Raw genomic sequence first — 21,738 nt, 5'->3', positions numbered from 1 at the left:
CACTTTTAGTGAGGTGACACTTGAAGGAATTTCCACAAAAAACTTTCCAAGCTCAGAAATACCTAAAAGGGCGGGGACACCCCCACGAGATTTTCACACAGAACTTTAAACCCGCCCTGCCGCACCAAACCGGGGGCCACCAACGCTCCTGGCCGAGGGGAGGGGACGCACCCCTCAGGCACGGCCCAGCTTTGGGGGGCTGCCCCTGTCCCCCCCGCCCTGAGGCGCTGAGGAGACGGACCCGTCACCACCCCCCCGCCCCAACGGTCGCCGCGCAACCGCCACACCCGCCCCACGTGACCCCCGCCCACCGCCCCCTTTGTTGCACTGAGGGGCGGTGCGTGTCACGTGGGCGTGGCGCCGCGGGCGTCACGTGACGCGGCGGCCCGGCAAGGTCCGAGGAGGAGCTCCGCCGGCGCCATTTTCCTGCGGCGCCCAGTGTGTGTCCCCCTGTCCCCGGCCCAGCGGAAGGCTCGCAGGGGGAGGGGACGGCGGCTGGGGGAGGGGGGTGGGAGGAGGAGGAGGGGTCCCTGCTCGGGTGACAGGTCCGTCCCTGAGGGCGGAGCGGGGGCCGCCTGCGGCACGGCGGGGTGAGGAGTCTGTGCGGCACCATCCCCCGGCTTAGTCCTCCCGTCCCGGCCCCTGAGGAGGGAGCGGAGCCGCTCACCGTCCCAGCGCCGCCAGCAGCCCCCGCCATGTCCGGCCAAAGCCTCACCGACCGCATCACGGCGGCGCAGCACAGCATGACCGGCTCGGCGGTCTCCAAAACCGTCTGCAAGGCCACGACCCACGAGGTCATGGGGCCCAAGAAGAAGCACTTGGACTGTGAGTACCGAGGGCTCTCCCCGCGCTTCCCCCCGGCTCTGCCCGGGCCCCGGTGAGCCGAGTTCCCGCTGCGGGGCTGCCGCCTCGGCCGGCCGGGGACGCGGAGCCGGGTCAGGCGGGGAGCGCTGGGGGTTGGTAGGATCGGGGACGTGGCGATGGGAGCTTGGGGGAGGCTGTTGGGTGGATCTTTTGAGGTCCCTTCCAATCCCTAACATTCTGCGATCTGCTCTTCAGAAGGGGCCTCATTAGCCCTTCCTGATGCACAGGGCCCTGGGGAATGGGAGCTGCTGAAGCCCCTTTCCTTGGAGACCGGGAACCACAGAGGCCAAGCAGAGGAATGGGCTGTAATTTCCTTACGAATTGATTGCATTTGTGTTTTGCTACGGCCGTGCTCCCCCATTCTGTACAGGAGGCGCAGGAATTTCAAGCTGATGGTTTAATTCTTTCCCACATAGTTTACCAAAAAAAAGAAGCTTTTCTGTCATTCTTGTTACTCTTCCATGTAGAAGAATATGAAATAAGTGATTGAGGGGCTAATCTCTCTTAGTGAGGGTGTTGTTCTTAGTCTTATCCTTTCTAGTCTGTCTCCTTCACTTGGGAAGATGGGCCTAAGAGGACTTTTTTAGACCTTCAGTACTTGAACTTAACATACCATACAGCAACTGTCAATTTTTCAGCATAGATCCAAGGTGGGAAGGCTTAAAAGGTGTTCTATCAACTCTGTTCCATCCATGTGGCTCTGAAGAGAATGATGAGCACCAAAGTTCATATTAGTATGTCTTCCACTAAGCTGTAAGGTCACCGGACTGAAGATGTTCTTGGCTTGAATACCTGATTATATTGCATCTATTTATTCTGGGCCTTTTGATGACCTGTCTCTCCCCTCTGCTTCCCCTTCACTTCCCTCGATATGGAACAGAAGACACTGGAGAGGGATCTGTGGCCATGCCTTCTGTATGCGTGCTTTCTCCTTTCCTCCCACCCACATCTGTGAGGAGAAGGTTGGGCCTTCATGTGTCTTGAATTTGTGCCTTCTGAGTTGCTCTGTATCTAAATGAGAAGACCAGATGATAGTACTAGGATTAATTGTACTGTAGCTATTCCTTTTTTCCACCAAAATATGTCTGACTTAAAGCTTTAAGAAATGCTTGTTCTGTGAGTACCTAGGACGGATGTGATCCATTTTTTTTAGGGTAGCCCCACAACAGCTGCCTCAGTTTCTTTCTGGTATTCCCTCTTCCATTTCATCTCTTGCCTCTGAACACTGAATAGCAACTGAGTGGCTTTGTTATTTTTGGTCAGCCCAGCGTGTCAGGAGGCTGAGGAAATCTTTGGGCTTTAAGTAACTTAGTCTCACATAGGGAAAGCACCTTGTCATGTAGCTTAGATATGAAGTTGTGGTGTCACTGGATTTCACAGAACAGAAGGAAAAACTTTGTCAGGTTTAGCCTGCAATAGCACTAAAAGTACAGTTTCGGTAATATGTCATTTAGCACTGAATTATTTCCTGATAAAAGCAATATGAAAAACATCAAACTGACCAGACAACCGCTCTTCAGACTGATGTGTACACAAGGATGTGTGTACAAGGGTGGTATTCTGAATGCCATTGCTAGGGGACATCTGAACTGAGATGTTGCTGTAGAAGTGTGCTTGAACTTTATTATAAAGCTACCTGGTATTTGCAGGATGAGAAGCCAGTTTCTGTATTTCCCTTGTCTACTCTAGACTGTCAAAGGTCCCAGTTCCTCCTGCCTCTTAGAGAATTCTTTTATCATAGCAAAGAAAAGTTGTTTGTTTATTAGTTTTACTCCTAGTCACTTTTTAAGTGATTAAATGAGAGCATTGCTAGATAAGTTTTGTATACTGCCTTTAATAAGTTTTTTGGGAGTCTCTGTTCCTGACATCAGGAAATGACACACGGTTTTGTATTTTGAAAATTTTCTTTGTTCATACTATTTATGGTTGTGTGTTTAAAAATGAGTGCTTTTTGCACAAGCTGTGACTCAAGCCCCACTTCTGCATTATTTGCACATATCTTCCTTTTACAACAAACATTTTAACTACTAGGTAACTCCTATCAACTGGCATCTTACTGTGAATGACAATTAATATACCAGTCTTCATAGGTAGCATGCTTCTTAAATATTTTTCTAATTAGTGTTTATTGTGATAATGACAGCTAAAACTTACTTTAATAAAGGTTGTGTCCTGGATGAGTTGATAAGCTGAGTTTTCTAATACTGTCCTGGAATGAAGATTTAGTTTTGTAGCTTTTTTCTGTGACCATGACGTATATTCTTGTTAATGGGATGTTTTTATTGCTTGTACAGATCTCAATCTCTGGCTGTCCTTTTTCCGACATCCTGTCTTTATTAAGCTTGAACACATTTAAGTAGCTCTGCCTCACATAAACTCATACAAATGAGTCCAACATAGGTACCTGTGCACTTTATTCCTGTCCTTATTTGTCATGCTCTTGACTGTCTATGGAGTTCCAAAACTGAAGTGTTCCCTGTCCTGAGTTTGCATATCGCTTCTGTATTTCCCTCAGTGACTGCTATCTTAATAATCCAAGAATGTAAAAAGACATTCTTAGCCCATAATGATAAAAATATGATCTACCCCAAATAACTTTCTTTTGCTCCCATTACAAAGCTTAGTTACTTGCTTGGTTTGAAGGAGAAAGAATTAGAATTCTAATTTACAAGTGGATTTGGCCGATGGTGGGTAGCAACAGTCATCTTATGGTAATATACTTGAACTCAGAATATGCTTTTTCTCCTGTTTTGGAGGTACAGTTTTATAGCTGGGGTAAGTATTCTCTGTTTTGTAATCTAGGTGCTACTTTTGTAATGATGGATTACTTGTTCTACAGTAATCAGAGAGGTTTAATAGTCTTGAAACCCTCCAAGCACAGTTCATGAAATTTCTCTTACAAAAAAACTACTTTCACTGGGACTTTGTCCTAGTTTTCGCACCTGAGCAGTGGTAGCTCAAAATTGGTTTGTGGCTTTAACTAGTACACTGTGAGTTATGCAGCACTTTCTTTTTCCCTCAGCTTCTGGTTGCTGTGTTCAGTGCTGTGTCGTGATGCTAAGATCAAGTTCTTTAGGTTGTTTGAATGTAAGTGGTGCTGGAAATCTTATTGCCAGGTTTCACTCTTTTTTTACATGATTCTGATGGAGGGAAGATGTGGTAGATAATTCATATTAGGAGAACCAAAAGATACATAGTTAATGCTAAGTAGAAAGTTTCACTAGGTCAGTTCAGTGAAACTGTGGTAGGAGCGATATCTCGACCACATAAAACTTTGTGGATGTGTTGTGGAGTTGTAGCTAAACCAGCTTTGATGTGAAACACATTTAGGGTTGGGTTCTTGAATGAGCATGGCATAGTAACCCTCTCTGTTAGCTAATGGGGCAGTTCTCTTTAGAGGAGAATGTGGATGGATGGCTTGGAAGGAAGTTGCAATGCTGTAATTATCCACTCTCAGCAGGAAACCTCTCTATAGTTATGCCAGAGTGTAGCTTCCTTGACTTCTTATTGTGAAGAAAAATCTGTATTTTTAAAGAAGATGCTATACCAGCACCCTGCTCTGTGTTGTGTAGATGTTTGTGAGAGAGGCTATTGAAGTGAAAGTAAACTTAATTGAGCTTGGTTTGGAGCTTATTTCCCAGGTCTCTAGTGTCAGCTCATTTGGTTTTGTCTGGAGGCTACTACTAGTACAAATAAAAGTCCAGCTAAAGATTTACTTTGTGTCTGTGCTGGGGACACCTTCCGTTTCCAAATGAGGTGGTTCGCAGAGGGTATCTTGTAGAACCGAGGGACAAGGATCATTGCTTTTCCCTGTATCTCACAAGACAGATGTAGTAAAGCAGGGAGAAAACAGTGTTTTAAGTGCTTGTCTGCCTTCACATGCTGAAGCATAACTGGCTTATTTCAGTGATGTGGCAAGTTAACTCCCAGTGGCTGTGGATACTACTGTGTTCTCTGGTAGAAACAGATTATCCACGTTCCTCTTATGGTATTGTAGTACTTCACCAAATTCAGATTTTCTTCCTGGTTTTGGCAGGATTACCTGGAGTTTGTTATGGCTTTACTTCCTATTTTATAGTAGAGTTAAAATTCTGGATGCAATCCATTTTTTTTTTTTCTTGCTTAGAACTGTTCTATGTAACTGTAATTATTTCAAATACAGATAATTGTATTATTACAACTTTCTTTTGAAGTATTTGTTTTTTCTCTCTGAGTTCTTCCATGATTCCTTTATCATTTCTTCCTTAGCCAACTTTTCCTAATCTTTTACTAGAATTCCTTTGGAATATTTGTTGGTGCCTTTTAGTAGAGTACAAGAACTATCATACTCCTGTAGACTGCCAGAGGGCCAATTTTCTACCACAGCTGCTCATTTGCAGAGAGAATAGCCATTTAGTTCTGCAGCTGTTGTTTTATTTTACTTAGCCTGAAGCAATATTCTACTTTGAATGAAGTAAGAGGGAGGAACTAAGGAGGAGAAGCTGTAGGACACCTGCAATCAGCTTAATGTGAATCTTCACACTGACACTGTTTACCATCAGCTGTGGCTTTTCAGGTGTCATGGAACTTTGGGCTGTGGCTCTAATTGTGATTTTTAAGATTTTTTTTTTTATTATTTTTTTAATGGTGCAGTCATCTCTTATATCTTCTAAAAGTGATGCTTGGAAGAGGCATTCTTTTGCTGTTCAGCCTGTGACCTAATGATCTATTTCAGGCTTTGGTTCCTAATCTTAAGATCAGTTTTTGATCTGTAGATGTGAAAGTTTTAAGTTGTTCCTAGTGACTTGGCTCACAAAGTAACACTTGCTTGTGTAATAATACGAAAGAGATGACTTATTGAACATGGAATTCAAAGCTTCTCTTATTTTGCAATGAGTATGTTGCTTTATTTAAAGTACATGGTCAGTACACTGCAGTAGCAAGTGATGCTGGTAGAATGCTGGGAAGTTCACTTGTCAGATGTTACTGATATCTTGCTCTCTGGAAAATGCGACATATTTTCTGAAGCAGAGAAGCATTTTGTATTTGAAGCTTCATTTTTTTTTTAACAGCCTTCTTAAATTTAAGTTTCTCAATATCTTTAAAATCTTTGCACTCATTAATTATCAAACGTCCGTTTCCTCTTCAAAAAGAGCCCACTGGTCTAATACTGGTCCGGTATATGCGCACTCTCTTTTTCTGGAAAACGCGCAGAAGCTGTTCTTCAAGCATGTTAGAAGAAATCCGGTAAGTATTGTAAATGATTAGTTCATAAAAATCTTCAAAGTCCTGTAGTGGAACAGTTATTAAACATTTCCAAATAATTCATAATACAAGTTTAAAGCAATAATCTCATGTATGTGTTCTTCTGTTTATTTTTGCAATCTGTTCTGCTGCAGCAATGAAAACTTTGCCTTGTGTCCAAGAACTGTTGTGTTTGTGGGGTTTGTGTTTGTGGGGTTTGTGTTTGGTTCTTTTTTTCATCAATGTGTGAGTTTAACCATTTAGGTTTACTACCAGTTGAAGCCTTAATGCTAAAGTAGTTGTAATTTGGAGCTGAATGCTATCTTGCAAAGTCTTAGGTAGAGGAGAGAGATTTTATTACTGATTACATCTGCACCAGATTAGAAGTAAGCAAGAAATAACTGACCAAAAATCTGCAAACAAGTGGAAAGGAAAGAAACTGATATAAAATCACTTGGTTTGATATTTTTCTCGCTCTTTTAGCAGTCTTCTCCTTTGTCAAATGTGATTGTGAACAAGCAGGGTATGAACTTTTCTATGAATTTAAAAGGATACATCATTAATAAAACAGAAATGCTAATGCACTTCGTTTCATCCCTAGATATACATCAGAGCTTAATCAATTAGCTGGTAGTTTCTAAACCTCAAAATTATGTTAGTTCAGTGCTAACTTGTTTTGCTCTCAAATCTACTAATAGCAGATCCAAGTTATGAGTAATATGTGACAAATCGGCTGTTGAGATTTGAGAAATTAGGGAGCTAAGCTGTACCTAACTGTGGCAAAATAACCTAATGAAGTTAAGCGTTTCATAGAGACTTAACAAATATGCTGGATTTTCCGATTGTGACTAAAGGAGCTTTATTAAAGTAATGTTTATCTGGATCATTTGCAATAGCAAACATAAGGAAATTAGGCTTTTATAAGTTTTACCTCAAAACCGAAGGTGTAAAATAGCAAGATGTAGACAAAATTTAACATGGGAGTCTCAATTCCTAGCATGAAACATAAGAAAATTTACTGGAGTGAATGCAGGTGGCATAAAAGGGAAATCCCGTGGTTTTATTTTAATTCATGCCATGACATATACGTAGTCTTTAAAATAAAAAATAGAAAAAGTGGATTTTATACTCATTCTGAGCTCTTCTGTATAATTTCCTTCAGGCCCATGTTCATTGACTGAGGACCAGCTTACTGCGTCAACATCTCCTTTTCCTTGTTTCCATGTGTTCCCTTGAAAAGACACTTTTGAAATCTTCACTTAATATTCTTTATGGCTTCCTCCCAAGCAAGCACTCCTTAAGCCACAACATCCATATGCGCCAGCCATGCTGCCTTTCTAGCAGCAGCGATTCTTTAGCTTATGTAGGAAGCGGTAAGTTTGCACGGGTTGAAACTATGTTCTGGTATTTCACGTATTTACTCTAAATATGGTACTTGCAGTAGCATGTAGCTCAGCTATTGCCGTTGCCAACCCTGTGCTATGACATCAATTAAGTGTCTCTATTGTTTGTAACATTTGCCAATTTTTAATAGTTAATTTAATACAATTTAAATTAGGGATCCTTAATAACAGTTTCATAGTCAAATAGTTAAAGTTTTTTCCACATTAATAGCTTGAAAAAACTTTTTATAAATCCTGTTGAAGAAGGTGACGATGAAATTCATAGCATTCCTCCACAAAACACACCTTCTCTCCCCCACACCCCCAGAAAGCCCTAACAAAACCATCCCACTGGTATTCTACTGCATAGCATAAGTTCCTAGAGTTACAATAGTAAACTGGATTTAAAGACCCAGAATGGATAATACACCAAGTTTTAAACTAAACTCAAGTTAAAACCAGAAGTAAACTTATTTTAAATGCATTTGCTAGATTTTTTTCAATGCCTTTAATCTGGCAGTAAATCCGCTTGGAGCAGTTCTGTCTGTGATTTGTTGCTTTATCTGCCAAATCAAAAGGTTGAGTGTCTTGGCTAATAAAAGGTAGAAGTAGGTGTCTTCATGTTCTTTGGCATTCTTAAGGGCTGCTTGTAACTTGCTTTGCTGTTGGCAATGTTTGGATTCTTCTGGGGTGGATAATGAGCTGTAATGTGATATGGCAACGCTCCTGTACAGCTCTTGCTTTTCAGATGCTGCTTTTTGTTGTGGGTTAATTTTGTTGTGTAGTGTCGTGTCCCTCTTTTCTCCCCTTCTCCCCATATCTTCAGAAGTCACAGCATTTTACCTACATTTGCTTGCAGTTGCACTTGGTTTATTTGGCTGATATCTCCACTCTTGCTGATGAATGGGTCGATATTTAATTGAAAATTGGGTCGCATTTGAATTTCATTTATCTCCTCCCTCTCCCCCTCCCCCCTGTTGCCATAATAGTTGCAGCCATCCTTGCAATCTATTTCAAACTTCTTGGGGTTTTTTCTGATCCACAACACTGTGTATTCGTGTTCTGACATAATTTTTTAATGTGAAATGTTAACTGTTGTGATGGTTAAGGCACCATACTGAGAACGGTGGTGTAACTTGATTTAATTGTCTCTCCCTTTTTCTATCTACCAGAAATCAGTCTTACTACAGGTCCATATTCTTAAGTTTCGTATTTACATAAGTGATTATATCAGTCTGTAAGTTTTAGGGAGGGAATTCAGGTGTGTTATTTGCAATTACTTTTTATTCACCATGAGCTACAGCTATTAAATCAAAGCTGCAGTTAAGCAAGAAAAAACACCTTTCTGAACAATATCCTTGTGTTCTTTTTTCTTCTTGACAAACCAACTTTGTTTACTATTTAGAAATACACTGTAATCCTTAGGTAGCTTTTAATCTTGAATTAATTCTCATGGTGACAGTCAATGTCATTTTGCTTTCACTGATACAGACATGCTGTAATTAGCTGGTTTTTATTCAAATTACTGAATTTGGACTTACTACCCTTTTCATATTTTTTTTGTAATATATTAATAACCTGTCTTAAACTCAGTAAGAGTTATTTCTCCTCAGAGCACTTGCATTTCAGTCATGAGTGTCACAGTATAGCACTGCAGAATAAAATTAAGAGTATCAAAAATATAAATGAAATGGATTTTAATTGTAGGAATGAAAGAAAAGTCAAAACCAGACATGAGCACTTTTGCATTCCTGGGCTGTAGTGATTTATAATAAAGATATGAAATGCAGAAGAAATTGCTACATTTGATTAGCTGTCTGATGGAGAAGCTCAAGATGCACAACTCCTAGCTGTGAACTCTTTGAAACACAGGGACTAGCACACTATGTTGTGCTTTGGAGGGGGGAAATGCCGGTTTGGATTTAACAGAGAGCTGGCTCAAACTGTCTTCTAGATTGGTTCAGTTAGAACACTTTGCCACAAGACTAGCATCATTATGCCTATCAAATGTAATTCTAAAACATAAATCAGGTAAATTTCCGGGCAAACTACTTTGCATTAAAAATATGGAATATGTGAAGTTTGTTTCAGTGCTGAATTTGGCCTGTAAGTGGCTGGAAAACCAGAGACTCTTTCGTGTTGTTTCTCAAATACCAGGGAACAGCACAGTTCAACCTCTGATGTTTGGAGTTGCATTGTTATGAATTTGAAGCTGTTATGTTTTCAGAGGTTGATTTTCTGTTTTGTGGAATTTTTTCTTTATTTTGTTTACACACAGCTACTCTATGAAGATAATTTCTTCAGATTTAATAATCTGTAAGTAAAGTAAAGTGCATTAGAGGAAATACTTTTGTCCCTGTTTTAAACTGTTAACGAGGAGCCTTTGTAGACAGGAATGTGCTCAGCCTCTTGGTATGTAGCAGGGCTGACACAAGATGTTAGAACACCTAGTTTTACTATAGCTCCATATTCTCTTTAGCTCTCTGAGGTTTTAACTAGTGAACAAATCTTACTTTGAAGTGAATGGAATAACTATATTTTGCATTGTTAGAGCTTTCCTTTAAGAAAAAAAAAAAATTAAAGCTAGAATCTGGCTGAAGTCATCTTTCCTTTTACTGAGGACTAAAAGGCAGATGTTATTTACTTCTGCTCTTGGCTTTAGTTTATCTTAGAGGCTGTTTGTGATTGGGACATGACCTTGTGCACGGTAAATAGAGAAATTCCCGTCTGAAAGCTGTGGGTTACGGAGGAGTTCTTTCTGTGTACAACCTCTCGTACTGGTCCAGTTTCAAACTTAAGGGTTTGAAGCTCCATATTTGCTCTAAAATTTTGTGAAACTTGATAAGCAGATGGTCACTAACAAAATGCTCACAAACAATCTCTAAAATTGGGGGATAAGGGGAAGAACTGATCTGGATTTATGAAACTCAAAATAGCATTGTTGGGAGAGGTTCGGTTCTGCTTTGTAATGTTCTTTGCTTTATCTTGGATATTAGGAAAAAATTCTTCATGGAAAGGCTTCTCAGACACTGGAACAGGCTGCCCAGGGCTGTGGAAGAGTCACTATCCCTGGAGGGGTTTAAAAGGTGTTTAGACGAGGTTTTTAGGGACGTGTTTTAGTGCCAGAGTTAGGTTATGGTTGGACTCGATGATCCTGAGGGTCTCTTCTGACCAAAATGATTCTATGTTCTACCAAGAGTCAGTAAAGCTTTGTGTATAGGTGCTGGAACATACGACTTTATTTTCACTCCCCGTATTCAGTGAAGACCATTCCTGCTCCACCATAACCTGTATCACAGTATATTTTAAAACTTTTACTCTGAGCAGCTTTGACATATGCTGTAAAGGATGTTTTTGATCCTTTAGCACTTGTGCCCATGTCACAGGGTGCTGTTCAAATGTGCATTGAAGTTATACTTGGGATGAGCCAGGATGAGCTTTGTTTGCTCAGGGAGCTTTGAATATCTCATGGGAGATGTTAGTCTAAATTGAAGAAGTACAAGCTAAATGAGGCAGGCATTTCCAACATTTCTATTAATAGCATGGTGGATTTTAGCTGTTCCTTTACTTGACTGCCTCCCTTCACAGGAGAGCTGCACATGTATAGTACATGAGGGTCAGTTGAAACATTTTTTTGAAGATACTTGTGTTTTGATGGGGGAGAGAGGTGACTTTTCTTTTTGTTCCTTTGAGCTCTGATTCTAACACTTCATCTCAAAATCTGATCCTGTATTGGCCAAAAGAAAAGGTATGAAAGTGGCTGTCAGTGCTACATCTCCTTCAATGAGTTCACCTAGTTTAAGTGCAAAATGTGAAATATATGGTATGGAATTGGGGGAGCTTGCATTACAATGGCTGCAAGAAGTACTCTAGACACAGGTATCTTGAATTTTAGTTGTTTAAAAATATTAGATAATTTAGTAGTGACACTTTTTTAACCAAAATTACTAGAATTTTGCATGTCATCAAATATGTTAGCATGGAAGGAATAGCTTCATGGTTTTTGTTATGCTTCTTTCTCCTGTTCCTGCTGGGAAAAATGTTCAGTCTCATTTAGCAGTAGACAAAAGTAATCTAGAGATGGCTGGTATGTTGATGGCATTTCACACAATGAAATCACTGTTGAGATTTAGAGGAAAGAGCAAGGAATAGAAGGAAAGCAACACAATTTCAAGATTTCATGTCTAGAATTCATTTTGCACTTGGTGCTGTCATCTCAGTCCTCATGCTTTGTTACGAAGGTGATTATTTTACTTTCAGTGTTTTGGTATAAAGATAAATCTTGGACACATTGTGCAAAACTATGTATTCAGACTGCTTTGTATAATATCCAGGAGTACAAGACTTACCCTGTTTGATCTCTGAGACACCAGACTAAGTACCCCACTGTGTAAACCTGTGCTGTCTTGTGTAACTTTCTTCCAGTCACTTTGTAGAAGGCTGGTGCTTGATTTTCATCAAATTATATTTGAAGTTTGAGGACTTGCTGCTTTTCACATACAGATAATTTGTCAGGATTTGTTTTTTCTTTAACAAAACTCATTGCATGGTATAATAGGCAAATAACTTAAATTACTTTCCTCTTTGATCCGTTAACTGAGATTTGCTAAGAAAAGCTTTGCAGCAAGCTTTGAACAAGTGTTTTTGTTGCCCCTGCATCCTCAGTGGAGAAAGAACTCTTCTTTTTTTGGTAAAATCTTGAGGGTTACTAGTTTAGGGTTTACCAGCTTCTTTTATGGAAACTACAGAGAAATAAAAGAAGAGATTTATCTGCAAAACTCCTTCATTAAGTGTGTGTTTAGTTTTGTGTTGTTGCTTATTAGCAGCGTGGTTTTTCTTGACTTTGCCTTGCTTTCCCCACTTTTCCCCATTGTGCACTTTTAGGCTGCTACTTATGTCGTGGTTTATAAGCTCTTAAACCAGAGCTAGTTTTCATTAAGACTGGTTAAGCTCTGTTTAGTCAGCTCAAAGCAAGTGATCATCTGACAAGGCCCTGGGAGATGAAAAGAGAAGAAAGATATACAGATTTTCCACACAAAATAGGAAACATTGCATGTCTGGATTGTAGCATGATGTGTGTAAAGCTGCTTCATAGTGAGAATCTGTGCTAAAGGCTAGGATCTGAGGAGTTTTGCTCCAACAGGTGGGCATTGTGCTATTTATAAGGAAAAGAATGTAGCACTGTCATGCAATAAATAGTACTAATTAAATTCTAAATAGTTTGGTTTTGCTTCAGTTTCTTATACGCCAGAAAATGCACCACATTCAGTAGTTTATATTCTGGGCTTTTGGTACTTCCTGTATTAAAATGAACCCAAATTCATTAATCATTTTTGCATCTTTGATGTTGGAAGAGCATGATTTAATAATCATATCATTTTGGAATATGGCTTAAACTTGTTTGGTGTTAGGTGCAAAAGTTTCCCAGATTTTCACTGTGTCAGGTTAAAATCCCAATTCTGCTACTCTGTAAGTATACAAAAAGCAGTTAAATATTGAGTGTTGTTTTTTAGCCAATATGCTGCAGGGGCACAAGGATTTATAATAGGAGCTGTTGCACCATTAGAATCTCTTGACAGAGCAGCTTACTTTGTACAACAAACTAGCATGAGCTCATGACAAAAGAAGGCCGATTTCCACAAAATGATATGTCTGAGTATTTATTTTTGCCAGTAGTTAACCAGACAGCCCTTTACTGTAGGTGAAGCTACAGGGGATGGTATCTGCCAAGAAATATATCCTAGCATGCATTTAAAGATTTTTACAGTTGCATTGAATTTATCGTCCTGTATGATTTCTGGTTTTCTGAGGACACCGGTATACTTAGTGTGCCACGGGCATTACACAGTCTGAGAGGCTTCATAGTAGAAGATATGTTTTGGTATGAGTGCTTTCCAGAAACTGGAAAACCTTGGATATTAGAGAAGGTCATGGTCTGACCAGCAAACTTTGCTGTATGGAGGTGGATAGACAGATCTTCATCTGCAGTTGCGGCACTGGAGGTAAGCACAGACAGAGGCGTAACTCCTTTAACTCAAATACATGTTTCCTGACAGCTCCCAAAGGTTTTCAGGAAAAATGTGCTATTCTTGCTCTGAATTAGATTCTATTTAGATGGAAATCTAATTTCCAAAGCCTTATTTTTAAAATGGAAGAGAATAACAGATATTGCAAACAACTTTGCTAGAGTGAGACTTTGGAGCTAGTGAAATGAGACAAGTATTGAAGTAGAAATGCCACAGATCAGATGGCTTTGGTTATTTCTTATCTTTAGTTTTGTGTATTAAACTGAAGATGCAGCACTGCTGTTCAAAGGGAAAATGTGAATTACATGTGCGTGATCATTTCTAAAATAACAAAGATCAAGATAATTTTTTGGCTGGAAAATCGGAGTTGGACTCAATGTCCTTCTAACTCAGGACGTTGTATAATTCTGTGATCTGTTCAGTGAGATGTGGGGACGGGAGGTCAGGACCTTGTCAATGCTCCACGGTGGTTTCAGTTTCACCATGCTGTAGAGTGAGGGCTTTAGAATGAAGTGATGTGGGAGTTAAACATCCAGGAAACACCTAAATGGCACCTGTGTGAATACTTTGTATGTTTAAAGGATACGTATATATTTAGATTCAGGAACTGTGCTAGAGGTGGTCACTGATGAAATGTTCTGTGCATGAAGTCTGGCTTGTTTTCTCTGTTTTACTGTGATGCAGGATTACAGAAGTCACAGATGCTGGAAGGTGACATGGGTACTTTGGCTGACTCTGGGTATACTTATTAACAGGTTTGATCTGAATCCCCTATGGACCAGCTCTGGGACTGGAAGCTTTGAAGACTCGCCATTTATCTTTATCAGATGGTGGCATCAACAGCTATGGGGACCTACTCTCACAAGTTGAGATCAGGAGTTCTTTGCAGCACTGAGGAGTGTTAGATACTGAAGTTATATTAAAGGTCCACCTTCTTGAAAAAATAAGTCATCTTGCTGCTAAACAACTGTAGAATTGGGCCCATTGAGGATTTTTTTTTTGTTCTGCAGTGTCTGCTGTTGACAAATTGTCTGTTCCAGCAGGCTGAGCTATAATAATGCTACTGTACTACTGCTAGCAAGCTGCAGGTAAGGGCATTTGTTAGTACTTCACGTGAGTCCTAGGAGGTGTTCCGAAACACTGGATTCGTAGCATGCTACCATACAACACTGGCTTGTACATGTGTTTCACAAGTCGTGTTTTTAACAAACATCCGTTGTCACAACTTATTTTTACTGTGTGGGGGTATGGAGCTATGAAATATTTACAGAATGAGACCTTTTGGAGCAGAAAGAAAGGGCAAAAAGTGCATGCTATAACCAAAATTTTACATTCTGCAAAGGCAGATGGTGTGGACAGTATTCTTGTCAGAGAGAAAGAGAACAGCATGATAATATATTAAATGTGTACAATGATGATGGAGAGACCCAAGGATTAATATCTTTGGCATCACGTACTGATCACTCTCAGCTCTCTGTAAACCGTGTTATGTGCCTTTTTGTGCCTTAATGTAAAATCATAGGATAAACTCGTGTATGCAGACTGTTTGCTTGAGATAGCTTCGTGTTTGAAGTAGGAGATAAAGGTGGTGTTAAAGCTAAATAATTTTCAAGGTAATTAGTCTTCATCAAAATAGAAATGTTCCACCTAATGCAATTCATTGTGCTTCCATCCATCCACTGTGTGTGACTATCCACACTATAAATGTTATATTGGAGAGTTAAATATTTATTATAATATTTAATATAGCGATTTAATATTATACTCTAATATATGAAACTTAAATATTTATTTCAATATTGAACCAGATGGCTGCCATTCAAAATCAAAGCCTGGCCAGCCACCTGTCTTAATGGATTCTCAACCAGTGCTGCTCATACAGAACCCATGTACCTCCTTTCTAGCTCGTCAGAAACTAAAGAAGTGGCCGCATCATCAAGTGTTCGCAGCTATGTGCTCTGAAAACACTGACTTAATGTTGAACAAATAGCTGTTCATAGTTTTATTCTTGAATGCACTGAAACTAGCACGTGATCAGTGCAAAAGAATATTTGTTTCTCCCTGGTTTAAATAGGCCAATGAGTTAAATACTCTGAGCGTACCGCTTATGCAAGAATTGTCATGTTAGTTGGCCAATACAGGCATTTTTCATCTCGTAATCAAGAATCACCTTTAGCATATGATTCATAGGCTCATTGTTAAGCATGTTTGTTAAGATAGGATCAAGGCTTTACGTTTACAGATACTTTTTGGTGGGAACAATATGCTAGTGCATGTGTGGGAGCTAATACTTTGGACTAGATTTCATGATAAAATAATGGAACTGAATGTAGAGCAAAAGTGTTCAGTAGTTTTAGCATGTCTTGCATACTTCTCAGCCTTAGGGTGATGAGGCAGTAGTTGATTTGTTGTCTTGTTTAGATGAAGAACTTAAGGTCTTTTCTTAAGAGTAATGCAATATTGATAAAATTTGGAACTTTGCCAGGATAATGCTTTAGCAGCAGGAGAAAAACACTTGGATATCTGAAAAGCTCTCTTAAGTGTTACATATATTAGAGGGAGAGAAAATTTTACCTGTGCAACTAATCTTATACATCCATCTCTTCTTTATATGAAGTTCATGGAAGTTAGAAGGTCGCAGACTTCAATAATTCATGCTGGTGGGTCACCCCCTAGTTTAAATCTGTTAAACTTGGAATACATGTTAAAGTGTTGCATGTGGGAGACTCTAATTTTTGAGATGCCTTTCAAACTGCTACTTTTGTATGTAGGAGATGAGAGGATTCAAAGTCAGGCCTTTGTGTCCTCGGCCAAGACAGTTCTAGGGAGTCATGGATTGCTTGGTGAAGACTGAGCTGACAGAAACCTCCACTGGTATGAACATTCGCTTGGAATCATTCACATTATGTGCCCGGTAGAGCTCTGGACTCCTCTTCTTTGCACTATTTAACTTGTATTCATTGCACATGACTTCATCATCAATAAACAACATCAGCGTGTGTGTGTGCTTAAAAACTGTCTCTGCGTGTTGGATTTGTGATTAAAATGGGTATTTTTAGACAGAAAAGAGCTTATAACTCACTCACTGGCCTACTAAGAAAGCTGTGATTGAGGTGAAAACAAAACAAAACCCACAAAAAAAAAAAGACACCACAAACAAACAAAAAACAAAAGCAAAAGATAAACACACATACAGTACCAGCAAAAATTCCTAGTGGAGGTTTAGTTCATTGTGTCAAAACCTTTCTTTTGTGGAAAGATGTGGAATCACTGATGGTTATTCATCTAAAGAATTTTTTGCCAGTATGTTACATTCACTCCAGAGAACTATAACCTTTACTTTCATAATAATTAACTTAAAAGCATGCCTGTCTAAAAAGGGAGTAAATGATACTGAGATGTCTGAAACATTAACAAGCCTTTTTTTCTTGAAGCTTCATAAGAAAGATAATTGTGGCCAGATATTTAATACAGTTATTCTTTACAAGGGGAAAGAAATGCACTTTTTGTTTTTTTCAGGAAACTTCACTAAGGATTATTTACTTGCATTAGTTGAACTCAAATTGGCAGGACCTGGCAAACATGTTCTGAAATGAAATTTATGATTCTAGCTTAAATAATCTATTGCGTTTTGACTGTTGTCTCTAAGAAAATGTGAATATTGAAGAACAGCAGACAAAAAGGAATTGAAGGGAGATGACCTGGAAAATTAATCTTTAGGAAGATACCTAATATATTTTGGATACTGTTGTAGTGATTAATATTTTAAGATTTTAACAAAGATAGTTCTCTCCTGTTACAGCAATTGATCTTGATGGGTGCAGGTAACAAGCATTTTTTTGATGTGTTTTCTTTCTGCATGATTCTAAGTAGCGCATGGGAGTACTGCTTCAATACGGGCTGCTTATATCACATGGAACTGGAGGATATTTAAAGTGGAGAAGATGTCCATATCTGGTTCTAATGATGCTTTTCATTAATAACCAGTGTGTTGGAATACATCATGTGTTAACAGAACAGCATAGTGCAGGGAATGTTTGCAGCTGCTCTTCAGGCCAAGATTAGAAGACAAAGTTATGCTGATAATTTGGAGTAGTACTTCCTGAATGGGTAAAGAAGGTGTCAAAGTTGAGTAGAAAAGGATTATCTGAAAGTGCTGGAGCACTACAAGAGGCTTTGGCTGATTTCATTTTCATTGTAATCCACCAACGGAAGGTTGCAGGAAAGATGGGCGTCCTTCTGTGTGTCTATAGAAAAAGGTATTATGAGACACTTATTTTCCATTATATTCGGTACTGGGGAGCTTCAGTACCCAGCTTGGGGCACTATATTTAAAAAAAAAAAATTACTGAAACTTTAGAAAATCTAGAGATCAGCTGAATTAAGACTGCAAAGTTAGGAAACACTGAAAGAAAAATAGTAAGAAATATAAGAGATTGGTGTTTTTCTATTGTGTTGATGCCTTTTACGTGCACAGGGTGGGTTATTTTGCCTCCACTGACAAGAGGAAGTTCTTTTTTTAATCTGCACCAGAACGTTGGGCTTTTGGGGTATAGGATAGGTCCAAGGTAACTTGGAATTGTGGAGATGTGGAGTAACCACTGAAAGCCAAGGCAAACATCTTTGGAGAACAGCAGGTGACTATTGTACAATAGTCAAGTTTTATAACAGCTTATTGTTGCTGAAAGTGGGAGGACTTGTCCACTTCCCTTTTTCCTCTTATTCTTCTTACTTCTGTGTGTCATCATCTCCTGTTCTGTAGTGGCTTTTGCCAGTTTTGGTCTTCTGTGAACCATTTCTTATCTTGTATGACGGTGGAAAGACAATGTGGTGCTGTGTCCCCACCATGTGTTGTCCCTGTCATTCCACCCAACACCAAAGTTAGGGTTTGAAATAATATAAAGGGTAGTTGGTTGAGAGAGTCTGAAGGAAAGTGTAATTTAAGGCTCACTCTTTCTTCCCCATTGAGGCTCCTCCTGGACTGTTTGTGTAACTGTCCTGACCTGTTTGTATGAATTTGTGTTGGTCTAAAAAATGAGTTTACGTGATGCGTTAAACTTGCATCAAGATCTAGGTGAATTAAGCTGTGGTTTGTATTGAAGAGTAGAAACGTTGGGGGGAATGAAGGATTGAGTTGGCTTGTAGCACTAACCACATAAGCCAGACCATTAGCTCCAAGTCTGTTCAGTTGTGAGCTTAATAGAGAGGAAGAGTCATAGAACTGACCAAAACTAGTGGTCACTGATGTTGGTTCCACAACTGAATGTTTTGAGAACTTGTTCCTCTGAGAGATCCAGGCTCCAACAACCTGTAAGTTTAGTCAAGACTCTGCAGTAGCTGAGTGGAGCTTAGCAAACCAAGTTGGTCTAAATAGACCCATTTCAGATGTCACATTGGAGTAGATGACCTCTGGAGGTGCTGCCCAACATGAATTATTTTATAACTCAGTGATCCTCAGTCTGTATAACTTTGTTCTGCTATGGTGATCTGGAAATTCAGGTTACTTTCTTAAATTGAGCTTGACAGAATACCAGCAACTTCTCTTGCCTGAAAGCGTAACATGATGACGCTTGCAGGATGAATGGAACACCTTAAAATGGTCATTTTTTTCCAAGGAGAAATGTATCTGATTAGATGAGCAGATAAGGATCACGGTGTTGGTATATTCAATTTCTAAACTGCTCTGACTTGTTTATGTGCCATCATGGTATGCTTATGCTTGCGTAATTGTGCCTGTACCTGTTTCTGGATTAATGATACAAAAGCAGTTGAAATTAGGGTATTGTATTTACAATATGTGGCTGGAGCTATTGAGACAAAATTTAGCAGTAGTGTTTTCATGTTAGCCTTTAAAGTGTGATGAGGGTACTCAGCAGTTTAAATGTAAGGTATTATTTAGGAAGCAAAGTTCTGATATGTCTTGAAGAATAGATTTTGGTACATCATTCATAATGATTATCCAAATGGTAATTTGGCACCTACATGTATGTGAGAATAAGATGAAAAAATTAAAGAAAAAAAATATTGTTTGTCAGTGCAACTTACCTATTGGGTTTTGAGTTGTGCTTGCCTTATTTTTAACTTCTAGTACTGTTTCATTTATCGATGCTTTATTTGCTGATGAGTTTTGGTAGACAATCATGGTGTTACTCAGATAAATCTTTGAAGCAGTTATCCAGCTGCACCAGTTTTTACTGTTTTTAACAGAAAGTATCTTAATAATTTTTTTTTTTTTTTTTCCAGTTCTCAAGCACAAGAAGTAAAGGTTAGTCAAAGAGTTTTTGTAAATCTAGACGGAGATACCTGAGGCAATGATGCCGAGTTCACAGGGTTACTGATAGAGATTGAAAGTAGTTTCTAAGAATTGCAATTAGAAATTGCAGTTTTAGGTAGGAGAGGGAACATGATAGACTTATTTGAATTGGAGGAAAAAGACAAGATGCAACTCGATGAAATGAAAATATAAGATGTTGGCTGTAGAACAAGTTAGTCTGCATTATATTAAACCTTCCTTCTACCTTTTTTTATCCTGCTTATCTAATGGAAATAAGATTAAATCACATTCCTTTTTAAACATGGAAAACCCAGAAGAGAGTGGGTCTTCTCAGTTTTCTTTAATTCTTCCATAATTGATTTCCCGAGTCAGTGTATCTAGCTCTTAGAATAATGTTTTATGCAGAGGAAGACTCTTCAGCTGGGCATTTTTATTGTTAATTATAAGAAATGTGTGATCCAGACTTCTTTGTCCCCTTCTTGAGGTGACTGGGGTGAAGCCACTGAGAAGTTTGCTGGAGGCAACTCTTTCTGCTAAAGCGGTTTGCTACAAATGGGTTTATTTAGAAGAGAAATGAAACGATATTATTCATGGCATATTTTGTTTTAAACTGCAAATGCAGATATTTTCTGGTGATTGTGAAAACATTTACTTTTCACTCAGTTTTCAAATACATGCTCGTTATATAATGTTCTTCCATCAGATTAAATGTCATTAACTGGCTCAGGCTGAAATTTAACATCACTCTCTTCTTCTAGCTTGATCACTTTAGTATGCCATTTGGGCTTGCTTTGTTTTAGCACAGGCTTCATTTGCAGCTCCCCAATGTACTTCTTTGAGGAAGAAATCAGTTTTAAAAAATTATCAATTTTACATGCTTGAACTCATGTACAAAACTAATTTGATTATTGTTTTAAACAGATGGTTCAGTTCTCTAACGAAAATTACATACTTATATCCAGGAGCTTTCTAATGTTATTTTCCGTATTTAAATAAGGACATTATGTATTGAAGAGGTGAGAAATTATTTAGAAATTCACCGTATGCACACATTAATTTCTCTGGGTTTAAAATGTCTGTTGGAATGTGTAGAATCAGATTTGAATGTGTCAGGGTTCACAGTCATAGAACTGTTAATCTGTTGAAGTACATTTTAATAATAGATTCTACAGCCAACCTTTGTATTTTTTATTCTAGTATTTCTGATTTTATATGTTTTTAAGAAGTGTCCAAAATGCTTTCATGTCACAGCTAAGTCCTCTAGTGTTTAAATCTTGAGGAAGAATACATGTTGAATGTCCTGTAAATGTTTTCAAGGGGTTTTGCTAGAGTTCATAAACTTAATAAAATAAAAATAAAATTGGTGTGTATTTGTGAAGTGATTTCAAGTTTGGGATATTTTGAAAAATAATTTTTTGAAAATGGATAAGATTAGAATAAATATCCTAGCCTTCGTAAGCAGCTTTTCAAGGTGAATGGAAAAATAAGCACCACAATCCAAAATACTTATCAGCAGCTAGTTGAAAAACTCTTCTTGATACTTGATATTAGACATGTGAAAACAAGGGGCTGTCTTGACTTGCCTTCGGTTCGAGGCAGGAAGATCATCTGTTATGGAAGTTCGAAGAAAACAATGCAACTAGAAAAAAATATCTAGTATAGAGATATTAGGTAATTCTTATATTTCATGTTAAACTTCACACAAACCACCCAGGCTAAAAAGGATTTTTTTAGTTCAGCAAATGACAGGATGAAAACTGACCATGGATAACTTTGCAGCTGCTGCAACATGTGCCTCAAGTCAGTTTCTTTTTCATTTGAGACTTGCTGTCAAATGTTCCATTAAGTTAACTGGAGTGTCTGTGTGTGTGTTCTTTGCTCAATAACACCTATTTTCCCTATAGCATAACAGTTTTCTATGAACTGCTGGAAAGATGTGGCAGGTGTGTGCGCCTTGCTAGAACCTGTG

The 21,738-nt window shown here is 38.9% G+C and overlaps 1 protein-coding gene across 4 annotated transcripts in view; it reads left to right on the top strand.

Moving 5' to 3' along the window:
• Window positions 1-516: 516 nt before the first annotated feature.
• The window catches only part of PICALM (phosphatidylinositol binding clathrin assembly protein), a 72,737-nt gene continuing 51,515 nt past the window's right edge, over window positions 517-21,738 (top strand). For all 4 annotated transcript variants that reach the window (XM_082067431.1, XM_082067432.1, XM_082067430.1 and 1 more), the window contains exon 1: window positions 517-825. In XM_082067431.1, the coding sequence (XP_081923557.1) occupies window positions 696-825 (130 nt within the window). In that variant the 5' untranslated portion in view covers window positions 517-695. The remainder of the gene's footprint in view (window positions 826-21,738) is intronic.

The sequence above is a fragment of the Streptopelia decaocto genome (genome assembly GCF_964273445.1).
Source record: "Streptopelia decaocto genome assembly, chromosome: 1".
Taxonomy (NCBI): domain Eukaryota; kingdom Metazoa; phylum Chordata; class Aves; order Columbiformes; family Columbidae; genus Streptopelia; species Streptopelia decaocto.
The sequence above is the reverse complement of the archived record's forward strand: the minus strand, read 5'-3'. Positions and strand labels throughout refer to the sequence as shown.